The 19571-nt window shown below is 44.4% G+C and overlaps 1 protein-coding gene across 2 annotated transcripts in view; it reads right to left on the reverse strand.

The window, feature by feature from the left end:
• CPN1 (carboxypeptidase N subunit 1) overlaps window positions 1–18584 on the reverse strand; it is a 39524-nt gene extending 20940 nt beyond the window's left edge. Inside the window, exons 1-5 of one of the 2 annotated variants that reach the window (XM_016919112.4) lie at window positions 18118–18584; window positions 12647–12843; window positions 6438–6593; window positions 1791–1973; window positions 214–325 (exon numbers count right to left, since the gene is read on the reverse strand). In XM_016919112.4, coding sequence (XP_016774601.1) covers window positions 214–325; window positions 1791–1973; window positions 6438–6593; window positions 12647–12843; window positions 18118–18340 — 871 coding nt within the window. In that variant the 5' untranslated portion in view covers window positions 18341–18584. Of the gene's footprint in view, window positions 1–213; window positions 326–1730; window positions 1974–6437; window positions 6594–12646; window positions 12844–18117 lie in introns of both variants that reach the window. The other variant, XM_016919111.4, reaches the window with a different exon arrangement.
• Window positions 18585–19571: the final 987 nt, after the last annotated feature.

A 19571-nucleotide genomic window follows, 5' to 3' on the forward strand; every position in this document is an offset into this window, starting at 1 on the left:
GTGAGCCACTGTGCCCAGCCATCCCCACCTTAGTTTTAAAGAATCACAATATGATCACTAAATGCCAACCTGAGACTTCCTCATTTTCCAGATCTCAACTTGAGTGCAAAATTCTATGCTATTCCCATTGTTTCCCTGAGAAAACTGGGAATTTAGAAGGAGAAATGAGCACTATTCCACTTCAGCTTGAGCAGTTCCCAGGACTCCCCTTACCCTTGCTGAGAGAATACCAGGAAGCCCCATTGGTGATGCCATCTGGGAAGTAATCTCCGCAGTTCCAACCTTGGAACATCCATCCATGTGCATAGGAGTAGACCTTGGCCAGCTAGAGGAAAAGCAGGAGGAAAACGACCTTGATGATTCCCAACTCAAATGGCAATGCTCCTACTCACAATTAGGTTGAAGTCAAGAAGCCCTGCTGGGTATATAAACAGTGGATTATTTGCTTTAGTGAAAGAAAATAGGATCAGGGATAGAAACAGCGTGTGTATGTGTGTGTGTATGTGTGAACATGTAGGTGGGTATGTGTGAATGCATGTGTGTGAATGTGACTGTGTGTCTAAGAGAGTGTATGTGTGGTAGACTAGAGTTAGGAGATCTGTATTCTGATTTTGTCACTATCTTGGGGCTGAGTTTTCTCTTGTGCAAAGTGAGGAGTTGCACTAGATGATATTGAAGGTCCCTTGTTTTTGTGCCATTTTCTAGCCGAATTTTGTCAAAGAAATCAAGGAGTAAGTAAGGCAAGACTTCTCCAGTAAAAGTAATGCATATTTAGGGGGTGAGAGGCGTGCGTTGCAGGGAGAGGAATATATTTGAACTCTATAATTCTCCTTCATTACTATTTACTATACAGTGGACAAAGTGAGATCAATGGGGAAAAAAACAATGTGCTATTCACCATGTAGTTCATTAATGATTAATACTTAATATCATTAATGTTTATTTAAATTATATAGATATATTATATATTAATATATTAGTATATAATTTTTTTTTTGAGACGGAGTTTCACTCTTGTCACCCAGGCTGGAGTGCAGTGGCACAATCTTGGCTCACTGCAACCTCCACCTCCCAGCTTCAAGTGATTCTCCTGTCTCAGCTTCCCAAGTAGCTGGGATTACAGGCACCCACCACCGTGCCTGGCTAATTTTTGTATTTTTAGTACAGACAGTGTTTCACCATGTTGGGCAGGCTGGTCTCAAACTCCTGACCTCAGGCAATTCGTCTGCCTCGGCCTCCCAAAGTGCTGGGATTACAGGCGTGAGCCACCACACCAGGCCAATAATTACAAATTTATTATATTATGCCATTTTATATATTAATATAAAATTAATGTTAACATATCGTTTTGAACTGTTATTTAAACCTTTTTCATGTAGTCTATTTTTCTTTTTTTTTTTCTTAAGGCCCCACCTAATACTATCACAGTCTATTTTTCATTAATATGGATTTATTATCATAAAATTCTACTTTAGACCCCCCCAAAAATTCACATTTAATGACACTCGTGCTATTAGTGTTCGGGCATATTTCTTGCTCATCATTAGCCTAAGTATTTTCTGCATCATGGTAATTACTATAAAGCTTTCTTTGTATTTACTTTGTTATGAATCTATGGCTTATCATTCAAAACCAAATGTCATTTACTAGACTGTAAGCTCCTCACAAACAAGCGGTATTTTCAATTATTTTCTGTGGCCTCGCACTGAAAAGGGTTCTGTGTTACTGACCTTAAGCTCACCTCCTGAGCCCCAAGTTCCCCTGGCGAGACAAGCTGCTTCTCCACATACCTTCTGGAAAAGCTTGTCGTCAGGCGTGGGGGTGTTGGCGGTGCGGCGGACCCCTCGGACCCGGTGCTCAAAGGACTTGTCATACGGGTAATTGGCCACCACCGCCCCTCCGTGGAGATTGGCTGAAAGAACAAAGTTGAAGGAGTGCATCCACCGGATCACCGCCCGGGTCTCGGGTTCCACCTGGGAGGAGGCGAGAGGTTGGCGGTGAAGGGGCAACTGGGGCTACCAAACAAACGGCGCTTAGAGTAAGTCTGTCAGGAAGTGGCCTGAGGAGATAAAATGTCTGAATGAAACAGTGAGCGTCCTGGCGGATATGAAAAGTGGAGATACCCGGGAGGCGGAGCTTGCAGTGAGCCGAGATCGCGCCACTGCACTCCAGCCTGGGCGACAGAGCGAGACTCCGTCTCAAAAAAAAAAAAAAAAAAAAAAGAAAAGTGGAGATGGGGAAATGTTGACCTTTGGAATGATGGTTTCAACAATGGCGTGTATAGAACTTTTCTCAAAATGAAATCTTATGTGGAATCCCAATATACAAAAGAGGTAAAGAGAGAGCATTTAGGGCAAGGAAACTATTCTGTATGATACCATCATGGTGGCTATATATCATCATACCATTGTTGAGACCCATAGAATGCACAATACCAAGAGAGCAGTAAGGTAAGTATGGACTGGGAGCGCTCATGGTGAGTCAAGGTAGGTTCATGACTGACTGTGATAAACACACCCCTCTGGGGTGGGATGTTGATGGTGGGGTGGGTGGAGTGGGGTGGGGAGTATATGAGAACTCTGTACTTTTTGCTCAATTTTGCTGTGAACCTAAAACTACCCTAAAAAATAAAGTCTGTTGAGAGAGAAAGGGAGAGAGAGAGAGAAGTTTTTTTTTGTTTTGTTTTTTGAGACAGGATCTCACTCTGTCACCCAGACTGGAGTGCAGTGGTGCAACCTCAGTTCATTGCAGCCTCCACCTCCCGGACTCAAGCGATCCTCCTACCTCAGCCTCCCTAATAGCTGGGACTACAGGCATGCAACACCACACCTGGCTAATTTTTGTATTTTTTGTAGAGATGGGGTTTTGCCATGTTACTGAGGCTGGTCTTGAGCTCCTCAAGCAATGTGCCCATCTCCACCTCCCAAAGTGTTGGGATTACAGGCGTGAGCCACCATTCCCAGCCAAAAAAGAGAAGTTCTGTATGAAGAGATATCATGATTGGAGAGCTCAGAGCCCCAACTTGGCCTCTCTCTGGACCCTAGAAAAGGGTTTCCCATTTTACCCACTGCTCCAGTGACTTCTAAGTCATCTTAGCAGAAATTTAGGACTCCAATAAATCAATCTGAAAAATGCTAGTTTACAGTGATGGTTTTCAACCTCCTTCCTCCCTGCTGTAATATTGACATGTAGAACACACTCCTGTGGTCAAATCCAAATTTCATGGGTTAGACATACTGTCAGATGGGCCAGTCTTGGCTAAGCAGTGAAATTCCACCTTTCTATTGCATATTATATTGCTAGTGAGTGACAATATTCCAAAGAAAGCCTTGAATCTACTGGGACTTGCAGTGTAAGTAAATAATTTACAGTCTACAGCATTTTTCCTCCTCTCAGGATGAACAAGTTTAGAGATTATGTAGTGTTACTGTGTTAATGGCTCCCTCTGGACCAAGGTCAGCTCTACAGGCTCCATCTTTTCCATCCCAGGGGGACTGGATAAATAGGGTTGAGTCTTAATCAGAATGAATATAATTGCGAGGGCACCAGTCTTGGTCTGTGACCAGGGCTCAGACCCTCTGGGGCAGTTCTGTCTTTGTGTCCTAAGCCTCTATCAGAACAAGGCCAGCTTTTCACTGTTCCTCTTCCTCAAGGATATTCCATCAGGAGTGAGGGAAACCTCTTTGCTTTTCCCCCTAAAATTTAGACAGAGGATTGAGTGGGAGCCTAGTTATCATTGATTCAATTACCTTATTTTACTTAGAGAAACAAGTTTAATACATCAGAACATTCTTCTGGTTGGATATGCTGACTAACACGAAGTTCTTTGCTTTTTGGTTTTGGTTTTTTTTGTGAGATGGAGTCTTGATCTGTCGCCCAGACTAGAGTGCAGTGATGCCATCTGCAACCTCCGCCATCTGGGTTCAAGCAATTCTCCTGCTTCAGCCTCCCAAGTAGCTGGGATTATAGGCGCCCACCACCACAGCCGGCTAATTTTTGTATTTTTAGTAGGATGGGGTTTCACCATGTTAGCCAGGCTGGTCTCGAACTCCTGACCTCAGCTGATCTGCCCGCTTCTGCCTCCCAAAGTGCTGGGATTACAGGTGTGAGCCACTGCGCCCAGCCTTACAAAGTTATTTTTTATTTACTATTTACTTGAACCAAGAGGATAGTTGCTGTTTGAAATCTAACATGTCAGCATGGCTTTTGCTTCATTTTCAAGGGAGAAAAAAACCCCAGAATACTCCATTTGGGAAACTCCCAATTAAAAGGCTTACACCTGCTTTGCTTTTCTTTCCCCAGTCTCTAAATTTAGACATTCACAAATAGAACATTTCAAACTATCCCACACAGCGTGATCACCAGGGGTGGCAGTGATGCTTAGAGAATGCCTAGTTATTTTCAGGAGCAGGCCCACCAGCAGGGTGAAACCACTCACATTACCAAGGACTTCCATTACAGGCCTCTTGGAGAGTGAGGCCTAGGAATATGGAATGGGATCCTCTGATTGGAAGAGTAAGGGAAATCAGGGAGGGTATAGTAATGATAAAGTAGTCAAAGGTCATATAGAAAGGGAAAAGGGGCCAGGTGTGGTGGCTCACACCTGTAATCCCAGCACTTTGGGAGGCTGAGGTGGGCGGATCACAAGGCCAGGAGTTCGAGACCAGCCTGACCAACATGGTAAAACCCTGTCTCTACTAAAAATACAAAAATTGGCCAGGGGTGGTGGCACGTGCCTGTAATCCCAGCTACTCAGGAGACTGAGGCAGGAGAATCGCTTGAACCCAGGAGGAAGAGGTTGCAATGAGCCAAGATTGTGCCACTGCACAACAGCCTGGAGGGTAAAAGAGCAAGACTCTGTCTCAAAAAAAAAAAAAAAGAAAGAAAAAAGAAAGGGAAAAGAAAAAACTAAGGGTTAGATTCCCTGAACTTTTTTTTTTTTTTTTTTTTGAGACGGAGTCTCGCTCTGTCACCCAAGCTGGAGTGCAGTGGCACTATCTCAGCTCACTGCAACCTCTGCCTCCCAGGCTCATGCCATTCTCCTGCCTCAGCCTCCCAAGTAGCTGGGACTGCAGGCGCCTGCCACCACGCCTGGCTAATTTTTTGTATTTTTAGTAGAGATGGGGTTTCACTGTGTTAGCCAGGATGGTCTCGATCTCCTGACCTCGTGATCCGCCCGCCTCGGCCTCCCAAAGTGCTGGGATTACAGGCGTGAGCCACCGCGCCCGGTCCCGAAAACTAAGGGTTAGATTCCTTGAACTTTTTGTTTTTGTTTTTGTTTTTGTTTTGGAGACAGGGTCTCTTGCTCTGTCGCCCAGGCTGGAGCAGGCAGGACAATAGTTCACTGTAACCTTGAACTCTTGAACTCCTTCAAGGGATCCTCCCAAATAGCTAAGTCTATGACATGTGCCACTACACCCAGCTAAATTTTGTATTTTTATTTTGTAGAGATGGGGCCTCACTGTGTTGCCCAGGCTAGTCTCAAACTCCTGACCCCAAGCAATCCTCCCGTCTCAGCTTCCCAAAGTGCTGGGATTACAGGTGTGAGACACCACACCCAGCCTGAGCCTCTTTCTATAGCTAATTGTTGGTAAGCACACAGCTTATCACACGTAAGACAGACGTCTCTATAGAATGCTTCTGTCCACAGTCTAGTATAGTAGAAAGAATGTTGGAATAAGAATCAGAAGGCCTACATCTTCATCCTGATTCCATCAATCACTACCTGTGAGAATGTAAATTATTTTCTCTCTAAGTGTAATAGCTATAAAACAGAGATGGATAACACTGCTTGGTGCATTTCACATGATGTCATGATCAACTGAAACTGGCTGTGAAATAATTCTGGAAAATTGTTAAGAACCATGCAACCAAATGATACTGCTTTCATATCCTTCACCACAATCACCACTAATATCAAACATTTAACCAGGCACGGTGGCTCACGCCTGTAATCCCAGCACTTTGGGAGGCCGAGGCAGGCAGATCACGAAGTCAGGAGTTTGAGACCAGCCTGGTCAAACGGTGAAACCCCATCTCTACTAAAAATACAAAAATTAGCTGGGCATGGTGGTGTGCATCTTTAATCCCAGCTACTCAGGAGGCTGAGGCAGGAGAATCACTTGGACCTGGGAGGCGAAGGCTGCAGTGAGCTGAGATCGCACCATTACACTCCAGCCTGGGCGACAGAGCGAGACTCCGTCTTAAAAAAAAAAAAAATCACTTAGTGTGTGCTCCATGGAGGGCTCTATGCTGAGGAGAAAATAAATACAAAGACACAGAAGAAATACATATTATTGCTCTAGATGGGTTAATACTGAGTTGAGTTGATGCTTAATTCTTGCTTGTTTAGTTGATGTAAAGATGGCTTAGCAGTCTTTCTGCAAGAAATTCCAGATGCTGATTTACCTGCTTTGTTTGCAAATTTCATCTCCTACCTGACTTTTCCAGTTGTCTGGAAGGGGCAGGTGGTGGTTGGGGCCTCCGTTCTTCTCGTTATAGTAGATATAGGTATTGAGATCAGGGAAGTTGCGGTTCAGGTCCACTCCATTTGCATTGTTCCTGCCAACTAGATACCCAGGCTTGTTTGGGCCCTAAGGGAAAATGAAAAGATGAAAAATGAAGGTTTCAGATTGAATCCTATATTTTCTAACTTTTTTTTTTGGAGACAGGTTCTCACACTGTTGCCCAGGCTGAAGTGCAGTGGTACAATCTTGGCTTACTGCAACCTCTACCTACTGGGCTCAAGCAATCCTCCCACCTCAGTCTCCTGAGTAGCTGGGACTACAAGCACACACCACCACACCCGCTAATTGTTCTTTATTCTTTTCTTTTTTTGGTAGAGATGAGGCTGGTTGCCCAGGCTGGTATCAAACTCCTGGGCTCCAGTGATCCACCCACCTCGCCCTTCCGAAGTGCTGAGAGGCCAGGTGCAGTGGCTCACACCTGTAATCTCAGCACTTTGGGAGGCGGAGGCAGGTGGATCACTTGAGGTCAGAAGTTCAAGATCAGCCTGGCCAAAATGGTGAAACACCATCTCTACTAAAAAATACAGAAATTAGCTGGGTGTGGTGGCGTGTGCCTGTAGTCCCAGCTACTTGGGAGGCTGAGGCACGAGAATCACTTAAACTCAGGAAGTGAGGTTGCAATGGGCCAAGAACGTGCCATTGCACTACAGCCTGGGTGACAGAGCAAGGCTCTGTCTAAAAAAAAACAAACCAAACAAACAAAGTGCTGAGATTACAGGCAAGAGCTACTACATGCAGCCATGAATCCTATATTTGAAGCACATTGTATAGTTCTTAGATATTAGCTTAATCAAATGATGTAGCATTTTTTTTCCTTTAGTCCCCGTCACAAGAAGATGAATCATTTTCTACTTTGACTTATCCAAAGTCACAGTGGTGGACTTCAAGTTCCCTGTAGATCACGTGTAAGAGGTACATATCTCAAGAGAAGTTCTAATAAGAGTAGGGTGTTTCGGGATCATGGGAACCCCAATGTTTTATGAACAGCTTTATTGAGATAAAATTCATATACTATAAAATTTGCTCATTTTAAATGTACAATTCAATGAATTTTAGTATGTTTACGGAGTTGTATAATCATCATTGCAATCTAATTTTAGAACATCTCTGTCACACCAAATAGACACCTCATTCCCATTTACAGTCACTTCTCATTTTCATCCTAGCGTAGGTAATAACTTTCTCTCTCCTTAGACTTGCCTCTTCCAGACAGATCACATAAGTGGGTCATACATTATCCGTTCTTTTGTGGGTTTTTCCCCCACACTGGGCATAATGTTTGTGAGGTTCATGTATGTTGTAGCATGTATCAGTACTTCATTTCTTTCTATTGCTGAATAGTTCCATTATGTGGATTTATCACATTTTGTTTATCCATTCACCAGTATTAGTATTAGTTTAATACTATTAGTATTAGGAAACTGTATTAGTTTCCTAGGGCTGCCATAACAATCACCACAAACTAGGTGGTTTATAACAACAGCAATTTATTCTCCAATTTATTCTCTGGAGGCTAGAAGTTGTAATCAAGTCAACTGGATAGGCGGCACACTCTCTGGTCCCCTTCTTTGTTTCTTCCAGCTTCTGGTGGCCAGAGGAAGTCCTTGGCATTCTTTGGCTCTTAGACCCATCACTCTAATTTCTGCTTTCATCTTCATATGGCCTCCTCCCCAGTCTGTCTGCATCTCTATTCGTAAATTTCTTTCTTCTTACAAGGACACCAGTTATGCTGGATTTAGAGTCCATCCTGATTCTAGGTGACCTCATCTTAACTTAATTGTATCCGTAAAGACCCTCAGTAGGCCCTCCATATCCATGGGTTCCACATGTGTGGATTCAACCAACCTCTGATTGAAAATGTAGTTAGGCCTATGATGGTTGCATCTGTACTGAATATGTACATACTTTTTTCTTGTCATTATTCCTTAAACAGTACATTATAACAACTGTTTACATAGCATTTACATTGTACTGGGTAACATAAGTAACCTAGGGATGATTTAAAGTATACAGGAGGATGTGCATAAGTTATGTGCAAATACTATGCCATTTTATATAAGGGACATGAGCATCCAAGGATTTTGGTATTGGTGGGGGGCCCTGGAATCAATCACCTACGGATACTGAAGGATGACTATGTATTTCCAAATAAGATCATAGTCACAGATTTCAGGTGAATGCGAATTTTGGCGAAGGGTGGTAGGGGGAGATTCATGGACATTTGGGTTGTTTTCACCTCTTGGCTATTGTTAGTAATGCTGCTTTGAACATCCACGTACAAGTCTTTGTGTGGATGTATGTTTTCATTTCCTCTGGGTAGATATCTATAAGTAGAACTGCCGAGTCATAAGCTAAGTCCATGTTTAACTGGTTTTTGTTTGTTTGTTTTTGTTTTTGTTTTGAGACAGGGTCTCACTCTGTTGCCTAGGCTGGAGTATAACAGCATGATCATGGCTCACTGCAGCCTCAACCTCCTGGGCTCAGGTGATCCTCCCACCTCAGCCTCCTGGTAGCTGGTGTTTACAGGCTTGCGCCACAACACCTGGCTAATTTTAAATTATTTGTAAAGATGGGGTTTTGCCATGTTGCCTACGCTGGTCTCAAACGTCTAGGCTCAAGTGATCCACCCACCTCCCAAAGTGCTGGGATTACAGACATGAGCCACTACGGCCTTATGTTTAACTTTTTGAGAAACTGTTAAACTGTTTTTCAAAGTGGTTACACTATGGAAACTCACTCCTCCCCCTTTCAAAAAATTTAGGATCCTTTCTTATCTTTCTTTTGAGCAATATCAACTTTCTGGATCCCTTAATTTCTCTGTCCATATTTCAGATTTTATCATTTATTTGCTCAAGTATTCACTCACTCATTAGGTCATCTATTTAGTCAACCAACATTTACTTAAGTCCTTCTCTATTCAGAGCTCTCAGATAGACACTGGGGAAAGAGATAAGTGAGACATTGTAGTCTAGCCTTCTAGGAATTCATAGTACACATGGGGAGATGGACAAACACATAAATAATTAAATACATAGAGTGATAGAATAGAGATATGTTAAAAGGCTCATTCAAAATTGAAATTCCATTTAATGTTTTGTGTGGCATTGGAGAAGGGAAATAGTGCCAACTGGGTCCCTGTAGACTGAGAAGGTGGAGCCCAAATTGTTGGCTGTTCCTGGAAGTGAATGAATGGATGCCGGGAAGCTAGAATCTCACAGATGAATCGCCGTTCTCATATTTTCCCTTTTCTAACCAATAAAATGCGGCAGATTACATTTTTTTCTAAGAATTCAGTATTATTCTCAGATTTCTCCTCTTTTCATGGCACCCTGCTTGTATTTCATTTTTAGATCCTATTGAAAACATAATTGTTTTGAAGTTCCTTTAAGTTTCCTACATCAGTTGTGTTCCAGTGGAAAACATTTATTGGATCTTTCATTTTGGTGTACACTTCTGTGACATAATGATTTTCTTTATGCTTCCAGGGGCTTGTCACTGCTTGCTTATTTATATCAAGGCAACTCTTGACTGTCAGCATAAACAGCTATGGGCATTATCCACTGATTTCCCTGCACACTGGTCAATAGTTAAGTTGGCAGGAAGGGGCTTCCCCTAACAGAAGGTTTCATAAACAGGGCTAGTGTTGTGTTTCCTATTACTGCTGTAACAAATTACCCCAAATTTAGTGGTTTAAAACAGCACGAGTGTATTGTCTCATAGTTTTGGAGGTCAGAAGACTAAAACGGGTCTCACAGGCCTAAAAGCAAGGTGTCTCTCCAGTTTCTAGAGACCATTCACATTCCTTGGCTCTTCCATCTTTTTTTTTTTTTTTTTTTTTTTTTGAGACAGAGTTTTGCTCTTGTTGCCCAGGCTGGAGTGCAATGGCGTGATCTCAGCTCACCGCAACCTTCATCTCCCAGGTTCAAGTGATTCTCCTGCCTCAGCCTCCCGAGTAGCTGGGATTACAGGCATGTGTTACCACGCCTGGCTAATTTTGTATTTTCAGTAGAGACAGGGTTTCTCCATGTTGGTCAGGCTGGTCTTGAACTCCTGACCTCAGGTGATCCTCCTACTTCAGCCTCCCAAAGTGCTGGGATTACAGGCCTGAGCCACGGCGCCCAGCCAAGGCTCTTCCATCTTTAAAGCCAGCCGTGTAACATCTTCAGATCTCTCTCTGACTGTGACCTTTGGCCTCCCTCTTCTACATTTAAAGGACCCTCGTAATTGATTACACCGGGCCCCATCCCCCCCACAATACTCCAGGTTATTTTAAGGTCAACTGATTAGCAACCTTAGTTCCATCTGCAACCTTAATTCCTCCTTGCCCAGTAACATAACATATTCATAGGTTCTGAGGATTAGGACATGGACATCTTTGGTGGGGGGGCATTATTCTGGCCACCTACAAGTGGCTTCAAAGTCTGGTGGCCAGGAAGTTCTTCTCTGTGTAGCCACGCAGACAGCTTTCCTCTGGGCATGGCAGGTATCTCTGAGAGTCTGAGAACCTGATGGGTCCTCTCGGGTTGAGGTTCAAGATCTGCTCCCTCTGAACAAGAACACAGCAGGTGAGCAGAGGTGACCAGCTTCCCAGAGATGGCTCTAAGATTCAGTGGACTGGCAGGGATTTTCCCCACTCCCTCCCACCCCACCTACTGCAAAGGATGTGGGCAGGACTGTGCAATGGCATGATCTCGGCTCACCACAACCTCCGCCTCCTGGGTTCAAAAAACTCCCCTGCCTCAGCCTCCCGAGTAGGTGGAATTACAGGCATATGCCATCATGCCTGGCTAATTTTTTGTATATTTAGTAGAGACAGGGTTTCTCCATGTTGGTCAGGCTGATCTTGAACTCCCGACCTCAGGTGATTCACCCACGTCGGCCTCCCAAAGTGCTGGGATTACAGGCGTGAGCCACCACGCCCGGCCGAAAACCCTGCCTTTTAAACACAGCTTTTAAAGGAACATCTCCATTGCATAAGGCAGATCGATGCCTGGCCTCACCCTTGACAATACTACTCAGTAGGTCTGGGGTGGGACCTGGGAATCTGTACTTCAAAATCTTCATCTGTGATTCTGATGCACAGCCACAAAAGAGAACCATTGATTTAAAGTTAGGCATATCGATCTGAAACACTTAAGATGTTACTAATAATAGTAAGACAAATGTTAGGCATGCTGACATTTTGAATTTATGTTAGAAAATAAAGTAAAAAGTCCTGCCAGGCACGGTGGCTCACGCCTGTAATCCCAGCACTTTGGGAGGCTGAGGTGGGTGGATCACCTGAGGCCAGGAGTTCGAGACCAGCCTGGCCAACCTGGCGAAATCCCGTCTCTACTAAAACTACAAAAAATTAGCTGGGCATGGTGGCGCACGCCTGTAGACCCAGCTACTCGAGGGCTGAGGCAGGAGAATTGCTTGAACCCGGGAGGCAGAAATTGCAGTGAGCCGAGATCGCACCACTGCACTCCAGCCTGGGCAACAAAGTAAGACTCTATCCCAAAAAAAGAAAGCCCTTAGACATTTTTTCTTATCGGTCCCACTGCAAATATAACTCTAAAATATAGAATCAATAGACTAAGTACTATACTAGTAGAGGAAACAACTCTATGGAAATATAATAAAGTATGAAGAATGTAGAATTAGCTCCCTACCCCCAATTCTGGGGAAAGCCTGTTGTCCTTGTTATTTTCTCCACAAATGCAAATGGAAATGTAGTGTGGAAGAAAGAAAGGTATTTAGGGTTTGATGCTAAAAGTTCAGGAAAGGAGCTTTATTTTGCAATATCCCTCCACATCTGTTGAGTATTTTCCAGGTTACAAAGTGTTATCACAGATATTGCCACATTAATCCTCACAATAAAACCCTGAGGTCATCTGGAAAGGTGTTGAGGGAATGCAGGCTCAGAGAGAGCCCACGTTTATTGCCTGAGGTGCTGTAGGACTGAACCCACCTCTTCATCCTTTCTTATATTTCTGATGGATTTTTTCTCTTGGCCATTTCATCTTTTACTTTTAACATTTGTGACATTTACAGTGGGACAGAGAGGGAATCTTGTCCACTGGACTTTATTTCCTAAGAAGGCCTTGATCTCTCCCCGGCATCTCCCTTGGACCTCGTACCTGGGCAGCAGCCACCTCGTAGCCGTCGGGGTTCATGGATGGCAGGATGTGAATGCGCGTGTCCTGGATGAGCTGGACGATGCGCTGGTTCCTGTTCCGGAACTCCTCGCACAGAAACTCCGACAGCTGCAGCATCAGCTCGCGGCCCAACGCTTCGTTGCCGTGCATGTTCCCCACATACTTGACCTCTGGTTCCACTGCAAGGAAGAGAAAAGATGGGGGAAGCTTGGAAGTGTCATTGATGCCTAACCTTGCAGAAGGACCTTTTTTCTCTTTTTCAGTAACGAATGAAAGAAAATCTCATGCTTTCATTGGGTCTTTTGCAATAATCCCTGAGCCCCTTCCTAACCAATTACAGTTACAAAACCTACAAAAATTCATGCCAGGGATGATAATGAGTGCCATGTATTGAAACCCCACAGTGTACTAGACAGTTATGTTCAATACTGCTAAAATTCACAGAAAACTTGTAAAGTGGGCATTAATAGCCTCAGGGTGAGGGTAATAAGGATGGGAGAGGTTAAGTAACTTGTCTGAGGTTGCCTAGCTAATGGCTCTATAGAGGCCCAAGCCCAGGTGGCACTTACAGTGCCATTTACAGTAGCACGCTGCTTCTCAGAGACAAACCTTTCAGGATAAGAATGTTCCCCAGAACCTGCTTTCATGAAGTACTCTAGGTTTTAGCGTAACAGCCGCTAATGATCCCAGTTGAAAACTTAATTTTCTTGGCACTTGAAAAGTTTCTTGCTCCATCTGAACAAGAACACAGCAGGTGAGCAGAGGTGACCAGCTCTGCAGAGATGGATCTAAGATTCAGTGGGCTGGCAGGGGTTTTCCCCACTCCCTCCCACCCCACCTACCACGAAGAATAGGACAGGGGGCAGGACTGAGCTCATTCTCCATTGTCCCCACTGCAGTACAGGAAAACTAAAATCACTCCTTCAAATCCAAGCAGGCCAATCTGAAGGCACAGAACAGGAAGGCACCTGCTATGTCTCATTCCTCAGTCTTCTCTTGGGCCATGTTAACTGTTCAACTTGAGGTAAGAATTGAGGATCTGAAAGTTTCTGGGGTCACCTAAAGAAAATCATTCTTGCCCTCTTTTAAGAGGAAGGAGAAAAGCTCTTGCCAAATGATTTTTCTTACACCCAATACTTTCCTGCGTCCATGACTTTTCTGGTTCTGCACCTCTTCATCTTCTCATTTCCAAATCCCTCTCACCACCCTTCTAGGCCCAGTTCACATGATACTCTGTGAAGTCATCTTGGGTTCTCCTTGATGAGAGAGAGCTCTCTGTTGACTTCCCCGGTTTTACCTTTTTTTTTTTTTGCGATGGAGTCTCACTCTGTCACCCAGTCTGGAGTGCAGTGGCAAAATCCCAGTTCACTGCAACCTCCACCTCCCAGGTTCAAGCAATTCTCCTGCCTTGGCCTCCCAATAGCTGGGACTACAGGTGCCTGCCACCACACTTGGCTGATTTTTATATTTTTAGTAGAGACAGGGTTTCACCATGTTGGCCAGGCTGGTCTCAAACTCCTGACCTCAGGTGATCTACCCGCCTTGGCCTCCCAAAGTGCTGGGATTACAGGTGTGAGCCATTGCACCCGGCTGGGTTTTACCTATTTTTATACATGTTCTATTTCCTTTTCCGGACCTGGCCTTAGCAGTGTACATAATTTTTAACTTGTGACACCATCCATTATTATTTATCTTAGTATACCTACAGCAGTTTTTCTCAAAGGAATGCTTATAATCCGTAAGGATCATGTGGTGGATTTTCCATAGCGAGTATTCTTTAATCTTAGTGTATTTTTTTAAATCATAGATTATGTCTTTCTTACTTTTCTTGGTGTTAAAATGTCTTTTCTGTTAGAAAAGGATGGATATAGTAGATGACAGGTAGTTTTCTTCACATCCTTATTCAGTAAAATAAAATTTGGAAGATCTGTTTTAGTTCCCTCCAGTCTCCTATTTATTTAAAAAAAACAACAACAACACCTTTTTTTAACTTCTTTATGAAATCTGTAAGTCTGGGAACCACTGCCCTGTAGAACTTTGGAGAGTGCCATGCACTTAGCAGATGCTTAATGGCAGATTCTTTTGGCTCTCCTTTTTCTTTTTTTTTAATTTAGAGACAGGGTCTTGCTCAGTCATTCATGCTGGAGTGCAGTGGCACAATCATAGCTCAGGATAGCCTCTCGAATTTCTCGGTTCAAGCCATCCTCCCGCCTCAGCCTCCTGAGTAGCTGGGACCACAAGTGCACACTACCACACCAGGCTAATTTTCTAAAAAAAAATTTGTTACAGAGACAAGTCTCACTATGTTGTCCAGACTGGTCTGAAACTTTTGGCCTCAGGCAGTCCTCCCAAAGTACTGGGATTACAGGCATAAGCCACCACAGCTGGCCTCTACTTTCAATATATCTGGAACACAACCACTTCTCATAACAATCACTGCTACCATTTTGGTTCAAGCCCCTGCACCTTCAAGCTTGGTACTATTGGCAATACTAGGTTATTGCAATAAATCTCCCACTTGGTCTCCCTGCAGCTGCCTAGCCCCTTTAAAGTCTATTCTCCAGAGTCAGGGGTTGGCAAAACTTTTTTATAAAGGACTAGAGAGTAAATCCTTTAGGCTTTGTGGGCCGTGATGTCTCTGTCACAGCTACTCAACTCTTCCAGCAAAAGCAGCCATGGACAAGATAAAAGTGAATGGGCGTGATTATGTTCCCATAAAACTTCATTTACCAAAACAGGTGGCTGGTCCTTGGGCTGTAGTTTGCTGACCCCTGTTCTGAGTGATCTTTAGAAAATTTAAGACAGATCGTCTCCCGCTTCTGCTTAAAAAAACCCTCCAGTGGCTTCTCACTTGACTCACAGTAAAAGCCCAGATCTTTACCAGGGCCTATGAGGCCCTGCGTGATCTCCTATTGCCTGGTGTCCCCATCACATGGCTGTGACCTCCTCTCTTGCTCTCCCCTCATTCACTCGGCTGGAGCCGCACTGGCCCCCTTGCTGTTCCTCACATGTGCCAAGCATGCTCCAGAGCATTGCCTTTGCTCTTCCCTCTGCCCGTCATCTTTTCCTCCTCAATATCAGCACGGCATGTGCCATCACACCCATCCTTCAGCTCTCTGTTCAAAGCCACCTCAGTGGAGATGCCTCTCCTGAGTGCCTCCCCTGCTCCTCCTTGTCTTCCTCCATGCCATCCTTATCTCTTTTTCCTGATTTAGTTTTCTCTACGGCACTTATTTCCATCTGATGTAATATGTATTTACTTAGTTACCCATTTATTGTCAGTCTTACCCCACTAGAATTCGGGCCCATGAGGGCAGGGTCTTTGTTTTATTCTCTGCTGTACTTCCAGAGTCTACAAAAGTGCCTGCATATTGTAGGTGATTGGTAAATATTTGTGGAATGAATGAATTAAAGGAATGAATGGGTGAATAGCAGTTATAGTGCTTCAGAGAAAGGAGGGAACAGTGAGGGCTAGAGTCCTGTGAAAAAGCTTCAAAGAAGGCCTTGAAAGCTAGAAAGTACAGGAGCACCAAGAAGGGGGCTTGGAGTGTTGGGGGGCTAACCCCATGATGTCCATGAACACTCACGAGCTTCCACAGTGAACATATGATCTGATTGACAGCAGGCTGCTTGCTATGGAAGTGCAGTTTCAAAGCGAGGCAATTATCCCAGGTAACCCCATGGCCTTCTATGAGCCTCCTCCATGCAATATTCTGAATCCCATGGCCAGTCCATTGAGTGTGAGGCTTTTAAAGTAGGAAAGTGGGATTATGTCAAGATTTAGGAAAATTTGTCTGGCATCTGTGTACCAAATGGAAGATTCAGAGTGCAGCAGTTCGAAGTTAGAGACCTGGCTGGGCACGGTGGCTCATGCCTGTAATCCCAACACTTTGGGAGGCCAAGGCGGGTGGATCACTTGAGGTCAGGAGTTTGAGACCAGCCTGGCCAACACGGCGAAACCCCGTCTCTACTAAAAATAAAAAAAATTAGCCAGGCATGGTAGTGCACGCCTGTAATCCCAGCTACTTGGGAGGCTGAGGCAGGAGAATTGCTTGAACCCGGGAGGTGGAGGTTTCAGTGAGCTGAGATTGCGCCACTGCATTCCAGCCTGGGCAACAGAGTGAGACTCCATCTCAAAAAAAAAAAAAAACATGAAGTTAGAAACCAGTTGGTAGTTCAGTGCAATCATGTAGGCAGCTTGTGATGGAGTCTGGACTTGGGCAGGGGATGTGGAAGCGAAGAGGTAAAGGGAGATTTGAAGTTGAGTTTGAAGGAGGAACTGGTAAGGAAAGAAGTGAGAAATTAGAAACAACGTAAATGTCCATCAACATATGGACAGTTAAACACAGTCATGCAATGAGCTATTACACAGCCAAAACCACAGTGATGTAGATCTGCACTTATAGACATGGATGCTATCCATAACAGATTGTGAAATGAGAAGGGCAGTTATAATACAATTTCATTTTTATAGAAACAATTACATGTGTTTGAGTCAGGGTTTAAATATGCATAGAAAAAAGTCTGGAAGGATATACATCAATACATTAACAGTGGTGGGATTTGGGGTGAGTTTTATTATTTTTTTCCTTATCTAATTTCTAAATTTTAATCCAAACATGGATTGCTTTTACAGTAGAAACAAACTAAAAAAAGGAATCCAGGCTAAGTGCGGTGGCTCACGCCTGTAATCCCAACACTGGGAAGCCAAGGTGGGTGGATCGCCTGAGCCCAGGAGTTTGAGATTAGCCTGGTTAACATGATGAAACCCTGTCTCTACTAAAAATACAAAAATTAGCCGGGCGTGGTGGTGCATGCCTGTGGTCCCAGCTACCTAGGAGGCTGAGGGGAAAGGATCACCTGAGCCCAGGAGGTGGAGGCTGCAGTGAGCTGAGATCGTGCCACTGCATTCCAGCCTGGGCAACAGAGCCAGACCCCGTCTCAAAAAAATAAAAAAGAAAAAAGAATCCAGTAAATAAAACTAACACCCCAGTCCCCAAACTCTCTCTAGAATACCACACTGTCACTCCCCGAAGAGATTCCCCTATACCCTTCTAAGTTTCCTGGCAGAACTAGAAGGGCTCATTGTTTTTGCCTATGTCTCCTGAGCCATTGGGTGGGGAAAGACAGAACAATAGCAAGGGGAAAAGAAAGGAAATGGGGGAAATGAAGGGATATGGGACAGGAGCAGGGAAGAAGACTCATCTTTTACCATTAAGGTTTTGAGCAAACAGAACCCAAAAAGGAGGAAAAGTCTGAAGCCTGAAGGAGGGTTATAGCTCCCCAGAGGCAGTGGCAGTTTGAGGGCTAAGAGGGAAATAGCACAGGCTGAGAAAGAGATAATACCTTGTAGGCGGAGGCGTCCACGGACCACCCCAGAAACCACCCCAATTACTGGATTTGCAAGGGAAAGGCCCTGCCCCACACACCCTCAAGAGCTGTTCAGGACTTACAGGGCTCGTGGATTCCAGGGTGGTCGCTGAACTCCAGCACGTAGAGGTGTCTCCCCTCCACGCTGCGCCCAATGCTGTAGACCCGCGTGATGCCGGGGCATTCGTTTTGCACCTTGTACAGCGTCCGCACAAGATCATCATAGCGGTGGTGGCGGAAGGTCACCGGGGCAACCAACTTGAAGAGAAGGAGGAGGTGGAGGAAGACTGAGAGCAGGTCTGACATCTTGCTGGGCTTTTTCAAAGAGAGCCACTGAAACGCGCCCCACCTCCTTAAACAACCTAGCCTCTTCACCCGCCAAAATCCAAGGTCCGCCTAGCTTCCCGCTTGTAAACACCAGTCCAAGTTGGAAGACGTTCCCAGCTGTCCGTCCAAGGCTGGAAATTCTTTATGTCGTTCTGGAATAGCCACTCATCTCTCCTCCCTCACTCCCTTTCTTTCTCTAATCCAGGAAAGCCTTTTGAAAGGTTTTTTGTACTTCCCCAGATGGGTAGTTTCACTGATTCTGGTTTACTGGTTAACTGGACTGTAAACAGGCTTCAATAAATAGCTGCTTATAACCCTTTGATTCCCGGATAATTTTTTAAAACTTGGCCTGTGCCTGTTCCTTTTATTACAACTTTCAAAAAGAGTTCTCTGTCCCTTTTGATCCATCCCACGTACTGCTGCCTGCCTATCTTTCTGAAGCATGGCTGTATTTTGTCCTTTTTTTCCTCAAAAATCTTTCAACAGATGCCATTAAGAAAAGGAAAAGATTAGCCTCGGACTGGGAGAAAACAATTGTAAATCATGTATCCGATAATACCCCCATAATACGTAAAGAATCCTTACAATACAATAAGAAAACAAACAACCCAATTAAAACATGGGCAAAACATTTGACCAAAATAGATATACAAATGGCTAATAAGCACATTTAAAGATGTTCAGTGTCGTTAGTCATTAAGGAAATACAAATTAAAACCACATGAGATCCAGGCATGGTGGCTCAGGCCTGTAATCTCAGCACTTTGGGAGGCCAAATTGGGAGGATCACTTGAGCCCAGGAGTTTGAGATCAGCCTGGGCAACATAGCAAGACCCCATCTCTACAAATATTTTAAAAATTAGCTGGGTGTGATGGCATGCCTGTAGTTCCAGCTACTAGGAAGGCTGAGGCAGAGGATCACTTGAACCTGGGTGGTGGGGCCTGAAGTGAGCCATGATCATGCCACTACACTCCAGCCTGGGCAACAGAGTGAGACCTCATCTCAAAAAACAAACAAACAAAAATCACACATGAAATATACTTTACCTCCACTAGAATGGCTACAATAAAAAAGACAGACAATAACAAATGTTGGTGAGAATAGGGAGAAACTGGAACCCTCATAAATAGTGCAGCCAGACCAGGTGCAGTGGCTCATGCCTGTAGCCCAGGACTTTGAGAGGCCGAGGCGGGTGGATCATGAGGTCAA

The sequence above is a fragment of the Pan troglodytes genome, chromosome 8 (assembly GCF_028858775.2).
Source record: "Pan troglodytes isolate AG18354 chromosome 8, NHGRI_mPanTro3-v2.0_pri, whole genome shotgun sequence".
Lineage (NCBI taxonomy): Eukaryota > Metazoa > Chordata > Mammalia > Primates > Hominidae > Pan > Pan troglodytes.